Below are 17241 nucleotides of genomic sequence, written 5' to 3' on the forward strand. Positions count from 1 at the left end.
AGGTCCTCCTCAGTTTCAGCAAGCAGGGTTGTGTCATATGCATAACGCAGATTGTTAATAGATCTTCCACCAATCCTGATGCCACACTTCTCCTCATAGAGCCCAGCCTCACGGATAGTCTGCTCTGCATACAGGTTGAAAAGTTATGGAGACAGGACACATCCCTGGCGTACACCCTTCCCAATTTTGAACCATGCAGTGTTACCTTGCTCTGTTCTGATACGGCCTCTTGATCCACGTATAGGTTTTGCATTAGCACGACTAAATGTTCTGGGATTCCCATTCTTCTCAGAGTCAACCACAGTTTGTTGTGAGCCACACAGTCGAATGCCTTTGCATAATCAATGAGACACAGACATTCTTCTGGTATTCCCTACTTTCAGCTTAGATCCATTTAACATCAGCTACAATATCCCTAGTACCACGACCCCTTCTAAACCCATGGTGTTTGCCTCAAAAGAGTACTCTGCACTTCAAGAATAGATTTCTTTGTTCTTTTGGTAGTCCATTCAGTACTTTTCAGAATATTCAGTACTTTTCACCAACACCACAATTCAAAGGCATAATTTTTTTTTCATTGAGTTTTAATTCATTGTGCAACTTTCAGATGCATAGGAAAGAATGTTTAAACACCTAAGTTTTTAAAGTGATGTCCTTGCTCTTTGCTCTGGAAAAGTTCTTGACTGCTGCTACAAAGGGTGTTGATTGTGGATCAAAAAAGGTGAAATTTTTAACAAATCCATTCTTTTCTTCATCTATCTTAATGTGGACTCTTCACCCAGTGCTAAAAGGAGTTTTCTTGTTGTGGAGATGTAATCCATATTGAAGGCCATAAAGTGTTTGAAGTCCTCTTTACTTTATGCAAGTACATATGTGTCATCTGCATAACATGGATTAGTGAGGTTTCCTCCAGTCCTGATGGCATTCTTTGTATAGTCTAACATCTCAAATGATCTGCTTAGCTTACAGATTGAGTATGTATTGAAAAGCGAAGAATAGTAGATGGAGCTTCAAAATCCTAACTTCTAAAGAGAAACTTGTCTCCAAGACAGACCTATTTGTTTTCTTGGTGGTCCATGATATGTTTTCTCCCATACCACAACTCAAAGGTATCTATAATTCTTCTGTCATTGTTGGTCATTATCCAGCTCTCAGGTGTATAGTAAGTAATTGTGAAGACCATGGGCTGGACCAGGTATACCTTAGTCTCTACCATCATTGCTCTTTAGCCCTTTAGAGTGGTCCCCTCACAGCAGCCTTCCCCAGTGGAATTAATCTTTTGATTTCTTGACTGCTGATTGCCAAGAGTGTTGATTGTGGAGCCAAGCAAGTTGTAATTGTGAACACCCTCAATCTCTTCTCCATTTATCATGGTACTGGCAATTGGCCCAGTGGTGAGAGTCTTTGTCTTCTTGATCTTAAACTTCAATCTTTATTGAAGACTACAGTCCTTGACCTCTGCAGCAAACACTTCAGGTCCTCCTTAGTTTCAGCAAGGTTGTATCTTCTGCATAACGTAGGTTGCTGATGAATCTTCCTCTAATCCTGATGCCACATTCCTCTTCATAAAGTCCAGTCTCCCAAATGATCTGCATACAGATTGAAAAGGTATTGATAACAGGACGCATCCCTGACACACTCCCTTCCTGATTTCAAACCACACTGTATTTCCTTACTCTGTTCTGATGACTTGCCTCCTGGTCCAAGTATAAGTTTCACATGAGCACAATCAAGTGATCTGGAATTTCAGGTGTCCTCAATTTGTTGTGATCCACACAGTCAAATGCATTTGCATAGTCAGTGAAACACAGACATTCTTCGGGTATTCTTTGCTTTCAGCCAAGATTTATCTGACATTGGCGATAATGTCCCTTCTGGTAGCTCTGTTTTACAGTTGTTTTTTATAATCTTCAGCAGGATTTTGCTTCTATGTGATATTATTCAATAATTTCCACACTCTGTCGGGTCACCTATTTTGGGGATAAGAATAAATATTAATCCCTTCCAATCAGTTGGACAGGTAAATAAATAGTCCTCCAGATTTGTTGGCACAACCTGATGAGCACATCCAGAGCAGCATCTGTTTGTTTTAGTTGGTATGCAATCAATTCCTGGGGCCTTGTGTTTTGCCAGTTCCTTCAGAGCAGCTTGAACTTCTTCGTTGCCTCTTGATCATATGTTTCATGAAATACTTCTGTGTCAGCCAGTTCTTTTTGGTACAGTGATTCTGTGTATTCCTTCAGTCTTTTTTTTTTAATGCTTCTTGGATCATTCAGTATTCTGCCCATAGCATCCTTAAGTAATGCAACTCAAGGCTTAAACTTGTTCTGCTGTTCCTTCAGCTAAAGAAATTCTGAGCAAATTTGGCCCTTTTGATTTTCTCAAGCTCTTTGCACGTTTCATCATAATATTTTGCTCTGCATTTTGAAATTTTCTGTTCAACTCCTTAATGACTTGATTTCTTTCTTCCCTTTGTTTTGGCTTCTTGTGCTCAAGTGCAGTACTCACAGTTTCTTCTGACATCCATCCCGATCTTTTCTTCCTCCTCTGTCTTTGGAATGACCTTTTGCCTTCTTCCTGGATGATTCCCTCCCCTGGTGATATTTTTTTATATCCTCCCACAGCTCATCTGGTTCATTAGTGTTCAAGTTCTTAAACATGTTCCTGAGATGGTTTTTAAATTCAGGTGGGATAGACTGAGGGTAAGTTTTGATTCCTATGCATTTGATTTAACCTTCTTTAGTTTTAATTTGAACTTGCATTTGAGTAGTTGATGGTCTGTTCCACAGTCAGCTAGTTTTCACAGCTGATATATTGAACTCCAGTGATTCTTTGCACAAATGTCACTGATATGTTTCCTGTGCATACTAGGGTTTGCTAAACTTTTTAGTATGGGCTCTTTACTTCGGACAAAGAGAAGAAATTGTGAGTAGTTAGGTGAGCATCACAAAACTACTGCCTTGCTGTATTAAGTGCCTTGCCTAATCGTAACATAGGGAGCTCTGGTGACCTAGAAGTAAGAAGCTGCTCTGCAGTTTCAAAGACACATGGTTCAAATCCACCAGTTGCTCCTTAGGAGAAAGATGGACAGTCTCCTCCTGTGCTATTAAAACTGCCTTTGAAAACCTATCTGAAGGTCAGCTATGGGTCAGTTCCGACTCGATGGTACACAGCAATAATCTTAAACATGCTTCTTCAAATGTACTTTAAAATCTTCAAAAATCCCATTGAGATTTATATTGAAATTGCACCAGCTATTGAGGAAGTCTCACTTTATCACCAGTTTCACTTTCAGGAGCATGAAATACTTCTTTCCAGTCAAAGACTATTTTAGTTTTTCAGTAAATGTCGTTTTTTCCATTATAGCTTTGATAGTTTTCTTAACATACTTATATCTAGGTTTATGATTTCCCCCTCCTTATTTTGGTCATGCTGTTTTTCTATTCTTTTAAGTAATATTAATAGGACAGCTTTGTTTGTATTGTGGGAGAAGAATGGGCACTCTCGTCCCATGTGATTTAGTGCCGCTGACAACTATGTGTGGGTTCCATCTTTAAGGTATACCAGAATAATCCAAATTGTTAAAGTCTTTGTTCCGAAAATTTCTTACTTTCACAGTAAATGTATTGCAGATATCTTGGTTTGGGGGTTATCATGGAACAGAACCTGTCCTAGTATCTCTTGGATTATTGTGTATATACATTTCTTTCTGTTTTGGCTTTTTAAAGCTCTTTTCTCTTATGGATATGAAACCTCCCATCTCTCGAGCGAAGATGATTCTCATCACTAAAGCTGCTATTAAAGCTATTAAGGTAAGAGTAAAATAAATATATTAATTTAAGAAATGTTTTGTAATTTTTGAAAAGTTTTTGTTACATATAAGGTATGTATTAGTTCAGGGCTGCATCGCATACATGACCCAACTTCTATTTACCATGCCTTTGTGTTATAGTCTAATGAGGTTTCAAAAGAGTTTTTTTCTTTTCATTTTTTTAATCATTAAACCCCATTGGAGTATCAGCTGCATTTTTATAAAAGATATATTAATTCACTGTCTTACCCAGCTGTGGTGGCTTAGTAGTAAGGTATTGTACTGTCATAACAAAGATACATGCTTTGAATTTACCAGCTGTTTTGTGGGAGAAAGATTAGCAGTCTCTTTGTGCTTAATTGCGACTGAAAATTCACTAGAGGGTAAGCTGTTGGTCAGTTCTAGCTTGACAGTATATAAAATAAAAAACCTACTCTTTTATTATATCTACCTCAGACCATACTGCCTATAAGAGTATGCTGCATAGTAGTTTTCTGGTTTAGTCAATTCCTTTCTAAATTTTTACAGAAAATAAGAGAAATATTTAACAGTCATTTTCTTTTCATTCTTTACAGCTTTATAAGCATGTAGTTCAAATAGTAGAAAAGTTCATCAAAAAGGTAACTATTTCTTTTATTATTACCTTACAATTATGTGGTCAGTATTTGTAATTTACTGTGTAGATTGTTCTCTAGTTGTTTCTTCAGCCACTAGAAGGGTGTATCTTTATTCCCTCCACTGTTCTTAATTGCCTCATCAATTTGATAAGCCAAAAATGACCATCTTTTAACTTTTGCTTCTTGGATATATTATTTATCAGAATTAGAATTGGAATTGTTACAGTTATCTTTTTTTTTTACCGTTATCTTTTTAAATAATTTTTAATTGCATCTAACTTTTGCATAGAATGAATTGTCAGAGACACTCTTAACAGTATATGGATTTGTAAAGGATAATGTTTACACTTGGAAATTGCACATAAGGCAATATAGGGAAGAGAAAAGAATAATTGGAGGTCTGTGAACTCAAGAGAATCGTAATTCTGTGTAAATCTGAGAAATTTGACCAGTTTGCTGGTTAGAGCCTCAAACACTTGTGTAGTTTTTAAACAGAACCAATCATTAGAGAAGTAGAATAGGTGTCTGTTGTTAATCATTGGAGAGAATATGTATGTATGTGTGATTTCAAAAAGATCATAGGTGTTCTTTTCTTGAATTGATTTTCCTTCTTATCTTTACAGTGTAAACCAGAATACAAAGTTCCAGGATTATATGTAATTGACTCAATTGTGAGACAATCTCGTCATCAATTTGGAACTGATAAAGATGTTTTTGGGCCAAGATTCTCTAAAAACATAACTGCCACATTCCAATATTTGTATCTTTGTCCATCTGAAGATAAGGTATAGTAGACAAGTTTTCAGTTAACTCGAAATCATATTTGATTAATTTGGTTTTATTTGGATCCACTTCTTTCATATGTTTGAGGCCTAGTCGACTTCATGGCCTAATAAATAGGCTATGAATTGTACTGTTAACTGAAGGTTATAACTCTGAGTCCTGCAACTGTTGTGAAGAAGAAAGATGAGAGGTCATTTTTACCATCCTCAACCCTAGAGTTTTAAGGAGGTTTTTGTTTTGATAAGGGCTCTTTGTTTTGATGTTACATGCCATCAATTCAGCAAGAGTGAACAGCAGATCTGAATCTTGTATTTTGTACCATTGTACCATCCTCACCATTTCCAATATTCTTGAGCTCATCCTTAACAGTTACCATTGACCAGTTGACCAAATGTCAACACATTTTATTGAGGGCCACCTTTCCAAGCGTTGATGTCCTTACCCAAGGATTGGCCCCTCCTAACAACTTGCCCTTAACATATGAATGACGTTTCACCATCCTTTTCTCCAAGCAGCACCCTGGTCACACTTTCTTCAAGACATACTTGTTTGTGTCAATCTGTAAGGTATTCATTTCTGTACACCAAGACCACAACTCAAAGGCAGTGATGATGCTTATTCTTCTCTTTTCCTTGGTTATTATTCAACTTTCCAGGGTGTAGCAAGTAGTGGAAGAGCCCATGGTTCAAATCAAGTACATCTTAATTTTTAAACTGACAGCATTTCATGTTCGTGATCTTAAACACAAAGTTGACTTTTTCTGCAGTTGATCATTTCATATTTGGCTATTTATTGTCTAGAAGTCCTTTAAGAATGTTGTACTTCTCAAATGTGAAAGAAGGAGCATTATCCTAAAGAAGACATTATTGAAGAGATTGACTTGTAATAGAGTAATAAAAAAACTTGCCATAGAGAAAGGCAGTGTTAATGAATTACAGGAAGAAAAAACTAATAATTACTTTCCCCAGAATAAAGATAATGCTGAAGTATATATGTGTGTGTCCTTGGAGAGGGACATCATGCTTGGGAGGGTGGAGGTACGGCACAGGAGGGGAAGACCCTCTATGATATGGATTGACTCGGTGACTGGGGTAATTGGGATGGGTGTGTCAGAGGCAGTGCGGTTGGCGCAGGATAGAGCAGGGTTTAGGGCTGTTGTGCATAGGGTCACTATGAGTCGCAAAGGACTCGACGGCACATAACAACAACATATTTTTTTTTAAATTTTTTTTTTAAGCCGAATTAACAAAGTTTATTTCGAGTTCGAACCCGGGCTCTCGTGTGCTGACACAGCAGCATCCAGCCGAGAGCCTGAAGTATATATTTTATGCATTAAACTCTAACTACAGTATTGTTCTGTTTTATATAAGTAGAAAAATACTAAAGACACTCTGAAAGATAGGAAAATACACTAGTAAACCTATTGAGAATAAATGGCATATAGAAATATGTTAATTAACCTAGTCAATTTACCTCTTTTTTTCCCCCAGTAACAATTTGTTATATTAATATATTTTTTATATTTTCCTTATAGAGTAAAATAGTTCGAGTACTGAACCTTTGGCAAAAAAATGGAGTATTTAAAATTGAAATTATTCAGCCTCTTTTGGATATGGCAGCAGGAGCTAGTAATGCTGCCCCAGTAGCAGAAAATGTTGCTAATAATGAAGGTATGGTTAACTGTGTCTATGAACCTGAAGTTTTTAAGTCTTTTTATGTTAATGAAACTTTTCCAGAAGAATTAAACTTATTTACATATTGAAAGCTATGACGTTTTCCCTCTATCATTCTTAATTTTAATAAATAGATTCTTCTATACTTAATTTCATATAAGTTTTATATACTGTGTGTATTATATAATGTGATAATACCAATTCTGGAATGCTGCTTCTGTATTTTATTACATTCTAAAGTTATCGGAACTTTATTTTACTTTTTTACTTAAGTTTTTGTTGGGGTTTTTTTGTTGTTGTTAAGTGCTGTCATCATAGGCGACTGCAAGCTCTTAAGGAAGTAGATGCCACTCCTTCTAAGCTTGTTTTAATCCAGGCTTGTTTTACTGAAGTAACTTAATGAAATCTGAAAAACATTTGTAGAAAAGACCTTAATGTCCCTTCTTTCTTTTAAGGTTCACCTCCACCTCCAGTAAAAGTTTCTTCTGAACCCCAACAAGTCAGTACAAATTCTGTACCAACTGTACCACAGTTGCCCAGCTCTGATGCATTTGCTGCTGTGGCTCAACTGTTTCAGACAACTCAAGGACAACAGGTAAACTACTTACCCAGTAATGAAGTTCTTTTTAGGGTTTAATACTGCCCAGTTTATATTTTTCCATTTCTGATTAGTAAGCATGCTCAAGAAAGAAAATACATGTACTACTCAGCTATGACTTCATTAGCGATAAAGAATAAGGATAGTGGGAAAACTATCCCTACTATAGTGAAGGGATGTATTGAAGAGCCACCACACTCAAAAACCACAGTTAACGGAATAATGCTTCAGAATTGCTAAGTGGCTGGTATTGCTTCCATTTATAGCCTGTCTGATTTCAAAATTACTTGAATTGAGGGATTTCTGTGGAAAATATATAACAGCTTTATTATAGTGTAATGCAGTGTATTCTCTCCTTGACCCTCATTTTATATCCTTGTAGTTTTCAGCATACATTTTTAACCATCTGCCACTTAACATCATATTCTTAACACATTCATTCATAGCTATTAGTGCAAAATGAAATTTTTTTTCCCTGCTCTGTACCTGAGTTATTTTGAGTCACATAAAAGGGCTTTTTGTGGGTTTTATTGGTTACCATTCTGGTTGGTTAGTTTGTTTCTTTATACTTTGTTGTGTGGTTTTTTCATTCTTTAAGCTTCAGCAGATTCTTCAGACTTTTCAACAACCTTCAAAACCACAGTCTCCTGCCATTGACAATGCTGTGATGGCTCAAGTTCAAGCTATCACAGCCCAATTAAAGACAACTCCTACACAGCCACCTGAACAAAAAGCTGCTTTCCCTCCACCTGAACAAAAAACTACATTTGACAAGGTATGAGTATCTTTAGAAATAAAGTAAGCAAATTCCTTCTACTTGCCATCTGCTTTTATGTGAGAGTTTGACCTACTTTAGCTGTCTTCCCACTGTTTTGCTGAACTTTAAGGGTTCCTTTGGCATATTTAAGACATGCAAGTAAGGACACGCGTTCAGTTAATATGCGTAGCTTAGAGTTTTCGGTTGTCCTTTAACCCAAAACAACTTCACTATGTCTTTTTAGGGTTTATTTGTTAGCTTTGTAAAACTTGATTTCATTTTCTATTTTTAATTCTCAAAACTTAAAATTTGAAGAGATTTATATGACTTACATGTCTCTTAGTTTTATCAGTCTAAAATTTTGGAATCATTCCAGTATTCTGATGGTAAGACAAAATAACTATCAATACCCGCTGTTAGGTTTGAGTAGACTGCAACTCATCTTGACTATGTGAACAACAGATCAGAGCCTTGCTCTATTCTGCCTCATCCTCACCATCTCTTCCATGCTCAAACCTGTTGTTTTAATCATTGTCTCATTCAGCTCATTGGAGGTCTTCCTCTTTTTTGTTGACTCCCAGCCTGATGTCTTTTTTCTAATGATTAGTGCTTTCTAATAACATGCCTAATGTATGTGAAATACTTCTAAGGAAGTACCCTGGTTATACCTTCTCCAAGACAAATTTAATTTTTTTTTTTAAATAGTCCATGGGATATTTCATCATCTACCAAACACCACAATTCAAAGGCATTTGCTGCTTCTGAGTCTTCTTGATCATTGTCTCAATTTTCACATGCTTAGTAAACGATAAAAAATATCATAGCTTCCCTTTCTACGAAGATGGTACTGAAAGTAAGTCCCTGCCCCTCCTAAAACTGAAACCAAAGCAAACACATTAAAGGCCAAGAAGGCAGTCCTGAAGGGCATCCATGGCAAAAAAAGAAAGAAAGATCTGCACATCACCCCCCTTCCGGTAGCTAAAGATGCTGAGCCTCCAAAGGCAGCCCAAATACCCCCAGAAGAGCAACTTTAGGAGAAGCAAGCATGACCACTCTGTCATCATCACGTTTCCCCTGGCCACTGAATCAGCCATGAAGAAGATAATAACACACTTGTGTTCACTGTGGATGTCAAGGCCAACAAACACCAAAAGAGCTGGTTAACACCTTGATTAGTCCTGATGAAGAGAAGTTAGCCTTTGTTTTACTTGCTCTTGACTATGATGCTTTGGAAGTTGCTAACAAAATTGGGGTTATCTAAACTGAGTCCAGCTGTGGCTAATTGTAAATACAAATTTTTCTCATACACACACACAAAAAAACCCAACAATAAAACCCCCCAAAACCGTAATTTGTAGAGGGCTGAGGCGGGATAGCTGGCCTAATTTTTCTCCCCAGACCTCCTCAGAAGGCCAGGCCAGGCTGGCAGAGTTGGGGGTCTCCACTTCTCTTAATACCGCTGGCCAAGGAGACAGCATGGCGGATGGAAGTGAAAATTTAAAAAAAAAACCCTCACAAAACCTATTATCTTGAATTAGTCTTTTGAAACACATATCCTTGCTCTTTAACATTTGAAGTGTTTTGTGTTCCTTGACAGCATTTTTGACCAGGGCAACATATCTTTTCATTTTTTTGACTGTTGCTACCATGAGTATTCTGTGGTCTAGTGGTAAGAATCTGTGCTGCAATCCCAAAGTCATGAGGTTCAAATTTGCAAGCTGTTCCACACAAGAAGGATAGACAGTCTCCTTCTGTGTGACTACTGCCTCTGAAAACCCTCTGGAGGGTCACTTATGGGTCGGTTTCAATAACTTAATGGTATACAACGAACGTGAGTAGTGTTTGTGTATAAAATGAAATACTTGACAATTTCTTCACTTTCATGATGTTCCCTGTTAGTCTAGTGTTGAGGATCTTTGTTCTCTTGATGTTGAGTATAATCCATGTTGAATGCTCATTGGGGCATTCATACACAGACAAATGCCTTTACATGGTCAATAAAACACAGGCCTTTGATCTTCTGCAGTAAATGCTACAGTTTGGCTAGCAAGGTTTTGTCATTTGTGTAAAGTAGGTTATTGAGTCTCCCGCCAATCCTGATACCGCTTCTTCAGTTAGTCCAGCTCCTCTAATTATTTGTTCAGCCTACTGATTGAATAGGTACCTATGGAGAAAGGATACATCCCCGACTCTCACCCTTTCTGATTTTAAACCAGGAATCATTTCTTGTTCTGTTCAGTCACTGCTTTATGGTCTTGGAACAAGTCTCACGAGCACAATTAAATAATATGGAATTCCCATTCTTCTCAGTGTTTATAATTTACTGTGATCCACCCAGAAAAATGCCTTAACAAGGTCAATAAAACACAAGTAATTATCTTGTATTTTGATAGCAGCAGTGATACCCCGTTTCATATCTTCCCTTTATTTTGACCTCTCTTCATTGAAGAGCAACATTCAGCATCTCTTCAGTGTCTATTTTGGCTTTTTCTTGCTTGCTCTTTTTATGATCCATGCTTTCTTTATGTCATCCCACAGTTATTGCCAGTAATATGAATTAAGCACAATCAGGTGTTCTGAGATTCCCATTTTTTTCTTAAGGTTAGCCACAATTTGTGTGTGTGTGTGCGCGCGTGCGTGTGCCATCAAATCGGATCTGACTGGTACAGGAGGAGATTGCCCCTCCTTCTCCAGCAGAGCATCTGTGGTGGATTTGAACTGCATACCTCAGATTGCAGTGCAGCTTCATGCCACTAGGCCACCACAGCTCAGCCACAATTTATTGTGATCCACACAGTTTAATGTCTTTGCCTACTCAGTGAAACAGACATTTTTTTGGTACTCTCTGCCAAGATCCATCTGACATTGGCAGTAATATCCCATGACCTCTTGTAAATCCAGCTTGTATTTCAATATACTGTTCAAGTCTTCTGTGGATAATCTTCAGCAGGATTTTTGCTACTGTGTGATATTAGTGATACTGTTCGATAATTTCCACTTTCTGTTGGGTCACCTTTTTTTGGAATGGGAATAAATATAGATCTCTTCCAGTCAGTTGGCCAAGTCCTCCAGATTTCTTGACACAACTTGGTGAGCACATTCAAGACAACATCTGTTTGCTGAAATACATCAATTGGTATTCCATAAATTCATGGGGCTTTTTTTTTTTAAAAAAAACTATTATTATTTAATTTTAATGAATGGGGCTTTATTTTTTCGCCAAGTCCTTCAGAGCAGCCTGCACTTACTCCTTCATCACCATTGCTTCCTCATGATACCTTATTTATTTAGTTCTTCTGTGTCAGCCATTTCTTATGGTACAATGATTCTCTTAGTGCTTCCTGAATCATTCAGTATTCTGCCCATAGTATCCTTAAGAGTTACAATTCGTTGCTTAAATTTATTCTTCAGTTCTTTCAGGAATGCTGATCGAATTCAGCCCTTTTGATTTTCTGACTCCAGCTCCTTGCACGTTTCATTATAATATTTTGCGCTGTCTTCCCTAGCGATCCTTTGAAATTTTCTATTCACCTACTTAACTTTGTGATTTCTTCCCTTTGCTTAGGCTTCTCCACGCTCTAGTGGAATATTAAGAGTCTCTTCTGACATCCATTTTGGTCTTTTCTTCTTTTTCCTTCTTTTTAATGACTTTTTGCATTCTTTATGAACAATATTCTTTATATCTTCCCACAGCTTATCTAGTCTTTGTTCAAGGCCTCACACCTTTTCTTGAGTTGATTTTCAAATTCATGGGAGATAGACTGTAAGTCAGATTTGGGGTCCTGTGGATGAAGTCCTCAGAACAGAGCAAGGAAACACTGTATGGTTCAGAATCAGGAAAGAATGTGTCAGGGATGCATCTTGTCCCCATACCTTTCGATCTGTATACAGAACAGATCATTTGGGAAGCAGCGCTTTATGAGGAGGAGTATGTCATTAGTATTGGAGAAAAACTCATTAACAACCTTATAATATGCAAATGACACAAAACCTTGCTTACTGAAACTGAAGAAGAACTGAAGCACTTGCTGCAAAAGGTCAAGGACTGTAGTCTTCAATATGGATTGAAGCTCAACATTAAGAAGACAAAGATTCTTAACACTGTGCCAATTGGCAGCATCATAATAGATGGAGAAGATAATAGAGGTTGTTAGCAATTAAAGCTTGCCCGGATCCACAGCCAACACTCATGATTAACACCAGAGGTCAGGAAATCAAAAGATGAATTGCACTGGGAAAATCTGCTGTGATGGACCTCTCCAGAGTGCTGAAGAGCAGTGATGTCAGTCTAGATACAAAAATGCGCCTAATCCAGGCTATGGTCTTCTCAATTACTTGTTATGCTTCACAGAGTTGGACAATGACTAAAGATGACAGAAGAAGAATAGGTGCCTTTGAACTGTGGTGCTGGAGAAGAGTCTTGAGCATATATACCATGGACTTAGAAGGAAACAAATAGGTCTGTCTTGGAGAGGGTGAAATCAAATCTCTCCTTGGAGGCTAGGATTTTGAAGCTCTGCCTAACTTTGGACATGTGGCCAGGAAAGATCACACTTTAGAAGAGGACATCAGGCTTGGAAGGTTTGAAGGACAAATGCAGGAAAGGGAGACCCCGGATGAAATGGATTGATAGAGTGACTAGGGCATGGGGTTGGTGTGTCAGAATTAGTGAGACTGGCTCAGAACAGGGAAGGGTTCAGAGCTACTCTACATAGGGTTACTATGCATCACAGATGACTCAGTGGCACGTGGCAACAATAACATACTATGACAGGTTAGGAAGCAGGAGTGGCATCCACTTCCTATACAACTTGCCTTCTGAAACACTGTAAACTTTGGTAAACGTCGATGGTTGTAGAGTGGCTTCAGGCCTTTTGTTCATAGGGTTACTATGAGTTGTACTCCACTCGAAGGCAGTCAACAAGAACAATATAAATTAAAATCTGTATAGAAAGTTTTATGTGCATATTTTCACTGTATCTTGCTGTTTTTGTCCACTGCTGTCGAGTTGGATCCAATCCATAGCTGACTGAATTTACAGAGGCAGTAAATTACATGGGGAAAGATTTTCCATCTTTCCTCAAGTAGCAGCTGGTGAATTCCAACTGCATGGCTTTGGGATTGCAGCTCAGCTACTTATCACAAGACCACCATGTATTAATGACTGTTGATTGAAAGATTTGATAAATGTTTGCATGCATTAGAAATGAATACATGTTACAGATAATACAGAAGGTTACAAGTCGAAAGCTTTGCATTGAACAGATTTATGTATGTTCTTTTGAAACCTATTTACACATAAATTGTTATACACACGAGTTTTTTTAAATGGTTTTATTAAAGACAAGTTCTAATATGCATTTTGTACATAATTATATTATCCAGCAAAGATTTTATCATGGTCATCTATTTAAATCATTACTTAGAGCAATGCCTCATTGTATGTGATACATAGTATTCCACAGTATTAAAAATACTCAGATCTTAAGTCTTCTTTTTTCTATATGTTTTCACAATGGTCTATACCTATCTTAGTGTAGATTTCTTCCAGAATGAGTTCTTTGAAGTAGATGTGCCAGGTTAAAAAAATCAGGCATTTACTTCTCTATGTTTATTTCCATAAAGTCCCTATTTTTTTTTTCCTTTGCAAAGAGGACTCTGTCATAATAATCTCCTAAAAGGTTATATCACCTTTTTTATCTTACCATCAGTGTTTAAGTATCCCTTTTTCTTGTTTGTGCCAATGTATGGGCAGTGTTTTGGTTTTCAATTAACTTTGATACTTCATAGATTAAAAATAGTACCTGAGAGAAACTGCTCAATTATTATAGCTACTGTATTTCCCCTGAATTGTATGTCCTTATAATTCCTGATCTTTCCACTATTACGTGAAGAAATGCTCTACATAACAAATTATAAGCTGCATATATTTCTCTTAATGCTTTCATATTTATGGGGTCTTTGGCAGTACAACAGGTCAAAGTTACTTTTTTGCTTAGATTCACTAAAACATTCATTGCCTGTGAGTTGGAATTAATTCTTAGCAAGTTTTTGGTGAGGCTTTAAATTGAACGGGAGCTGATAGCCCATCTTTCTCCATTGGCCATTCAGGAATTGGAATTGCATCAAAGAATTTCTGCCTTTACATTTACCACAACTACTTTTTTTCCCCCTCTTTTTTTTTCTTTTTTCTTTTTTCTTTTTTTTTTAACCACCACAACTTCTTACAGATTCTGCCCCCCAGAACTTATGTTCACTTTAGTATTTTGATCTTTTTATTATGTTTTAGAAAAAATAATATTCAAGAGTTCTCTGTTTTCTTCTAGTACTTTAAGATATATTTATTTACTCTTTTTCCCTGCAGCTCATCGAGATTCTGGTTTAGAATATAGTTCAGGATAATTAAGTCTTTATGGCTTTGGAAATATATTTTTAGTTGTAAGAGCCCTGATTATAAAATAACTAAATCCCTTTGAATCAACAAGTCAGCAGCTATACCCACCATTCATTCCTTCATAGAAAGATAAAGCAGTCTGCTTCTGTAAAAAAACCATTGGGGCAGTTCTCTGCTCCTGGGGTCTCTCTCTACATAAAACTTGACTTCAGGTCAGTCAATTAGTTAAGTATTTGTCTTGTGAAATTTCCATGTTTTGATGTCTGCCTTTAGACTCTTTATTCCACTAATATATTCTACATTATAAGAAGTAGCTATGGGCTCTTTTTTTTTTTTTTTCACGTGAACTTAAGTATAAATTTTAAGATTCCTTTGAATTTACAGGTTAACTTAATGAAGGACTGCTTAGGGTCTCCATTTATTCAAGGTTCTTAATCTTGTATATTTCTCTTTAAAATTGTGATTTGATTAAAGGTAGTAAAATGCTTTTCATTCAGTCATTCATACACATTTTGTTTTATAACATTAATGACAGAGTCTACAATATTTGATTAGTTTTTTTAAGCTGCTTGTATTGTTTGCCTTAGACAATATGTGTCTTTTGTGACTGACTTATTTCTCTTGGCATAATGTCCTCTTCATGCACCACCCATATTATGCCTTATTATTCTTTTTCCTTGCATAGTACTCCCTTGTAATGACTGTAGTCACTTCATCTGTGGTTGTTAGATTTTATAATTTTTTAATAAGTTTATACTTACTATATTTTAATGTTTAAGATTATACAGTACTTATTATTTGGCTAGTGTTACCATGTCGTTGCTGATAATATGTACCATTGAGCCAAAATCGACTATCTCTAGCGGATTTTCACAGGGAGTAAGTCACACAAAAGGAAATCACATGTTTCTCCTGTGGAGCAGCTGGTAGATCAAACCACTTGCCTTTGAGTTGGCGGTATAACTTCTTACCGTTAAACTATCATAGTTCCCTAATGATAGACTATTTGTTGTTAATTGCTTGGAAATCGAAATGCTGCTCATAGCGACCTCATGAACAATACATCTGAACTCTGCCCTATTCTTGTCATTCTTGACTCATTTGAGTCCATTGCCACAGACATTGCATTCCTATCATTGAGGTCTTACCACTCTTTACTGAACCTCCACTTTTCCAAGCATGATAATCCCTTTCCAGGGAATAATGTCTTAACAATATGTCAAATATATTAGAGAAAGCTTGATGAACTTTTTCTCCAAAGAACAATTCTGGTTGCACTTTCTCCAATATCTGTGTTTGTTCTTTTTGGCAGTCCATGGGATATTCATGACAGAACTTGGGAAATTTGGAATGATACTACAGAGGATAATTATTAGTTGTTGTTGTTGTTGTTGAGATTGTAAATAAATAGTCATAATTTCCATTTTCTAGTTGACTTTCTAGGTAGCTTCTGAATTTAACTTTTTCCTCTTCAACACACACGATATCAGAAAACAAATGATGTTCCTCTGTACTGAGTAAGAATATTCTCTCAGTCACTGGTCTAGAATTCCAAAGAAACACAAGTAAGCGCTATCCTAAAATACTCCACTTGGTTAAGTGTATATACTGTTGTCCAAGGAGAGGATTTCCATTCAGTGAAGTTGATGTAGAATTCCTAGGCAGGACAGTCTTGGGAATTTGATGTGAAATGCATGAGCAGAATGGGCACAGCTTGAGAGGAAAGGCTTGTTGTTGGAGGAAAAAGACCAAGGACTATAAAGTCCAAAATGCCATTTGTCTGCCTTCTATTTCTACTCTTCACAGACAATAAAATCCTAATTATGTTTCATAATCATGTGACCTTGGTTTTTCTTGCCTGTGAAAGAAGAAGCTATGACAGGTTTGATGTAGTCTACATAGCATAGTTGAGTGTGTTAAAAGTGTTCACCTTGCTTTGTGAAAATATGTGACCTTATTTTCAGATGAGCTATTTTTTTAGAGGTATTTACCATGTCAGGTATACAGATTTTTTTTTCTTTACTATTTGTAGTTTGTGACAAATCCTTAAATGCTTTTAACAAGTATTCAGAAAGAAACTAGTAGTGCACAGATCATTAGACTTTTGCCTGAGATACTTCTTTTCACAATAGACCATTACTGATCAAGTAACATGAGCATTTTTCTTTATAGTGACTGATTAAGATAGTCTTATTTGTACTTTTTACAGCTAATTGAAATTTTAATACAGTATTTGTACTGCTAAATTAATGAAATTACCATTTTTACATGAAAATAAAACACGACACTTTTAATTGGAGGGAGAATACAAGATAATATATTTGTGTCAGCATTTTTTAAAATTAATTTTAATGAAAGTTTACAGAGACTTAAGGTTTCCAGGCATTCATTGTTGCACTTTTCTTCCCCCCCCCCATTCACTTTTCTCCTTGATGAGTAAAAGAAAAATTCTTTCATTGTTATGCAGTCTCTTCCCCCAAGTCCACTGCACTATGCAGTCTTCATTCTGGACTCCTGTCTTGACAATAATATCTAATCCTATATCCCTTTTAAACAGTTCTCTCCCTCATCTGTTGCAATGCAATATACACCATTCTGCCCCTTCTTC

General features: G+C 36.7%; 1 protein-coding gene across 1 annotated transcript in view; it reads left to right on the plus strand.

Annotated features, from left to right (window-relative positions):
* SCAF4 (SR-related CTD-associated factor 4) overlaps nt 1-17241 on the plus strand; it is a 61448-nt gene that overhangs the window by 17033 nt on the left and 27174 nt on the right. Inside the window, exons 4-9 of the mRNA XM_006886802.1 lie at nt 3729-3812; nt 4387-4431; nt 5052-5213; nt 6746-6881; nt 7340-7479; nt 8081-8257. Coding sequence (XP_006886864.1) covers nt 3729-3812; nt 4387-4431; nt 5052-5213; nt 6746-6881; nt 7340-7479; nt 8081-8257 — 744 coding nt within the window. The remainder of the gene's footprint in view (nt 1-3728; nt 3813-4386; nt 4432-5051; nt 5214-6745; nt 6882-7339; nt 7480-8080; nt 8258-17241) is intronic.

This window comes from Elephantulus edwardii, unplaced genomic scaffold (assembly GCF_000299155.1).
Source record: "Elephantulus edwardii isolate Elephantulus edwardi_28Jun2011 unplaced genomic scaffold, EleEdw1.0 scaffold00051, whole genome shotgun sequence".
NCBI classification, from domain to species: Eukaryota; Metazoa; Chordata; class Mammalia; order Macroscelidea; family Macroscelididae; genus Elephantulus; species Elephantulus edwardii.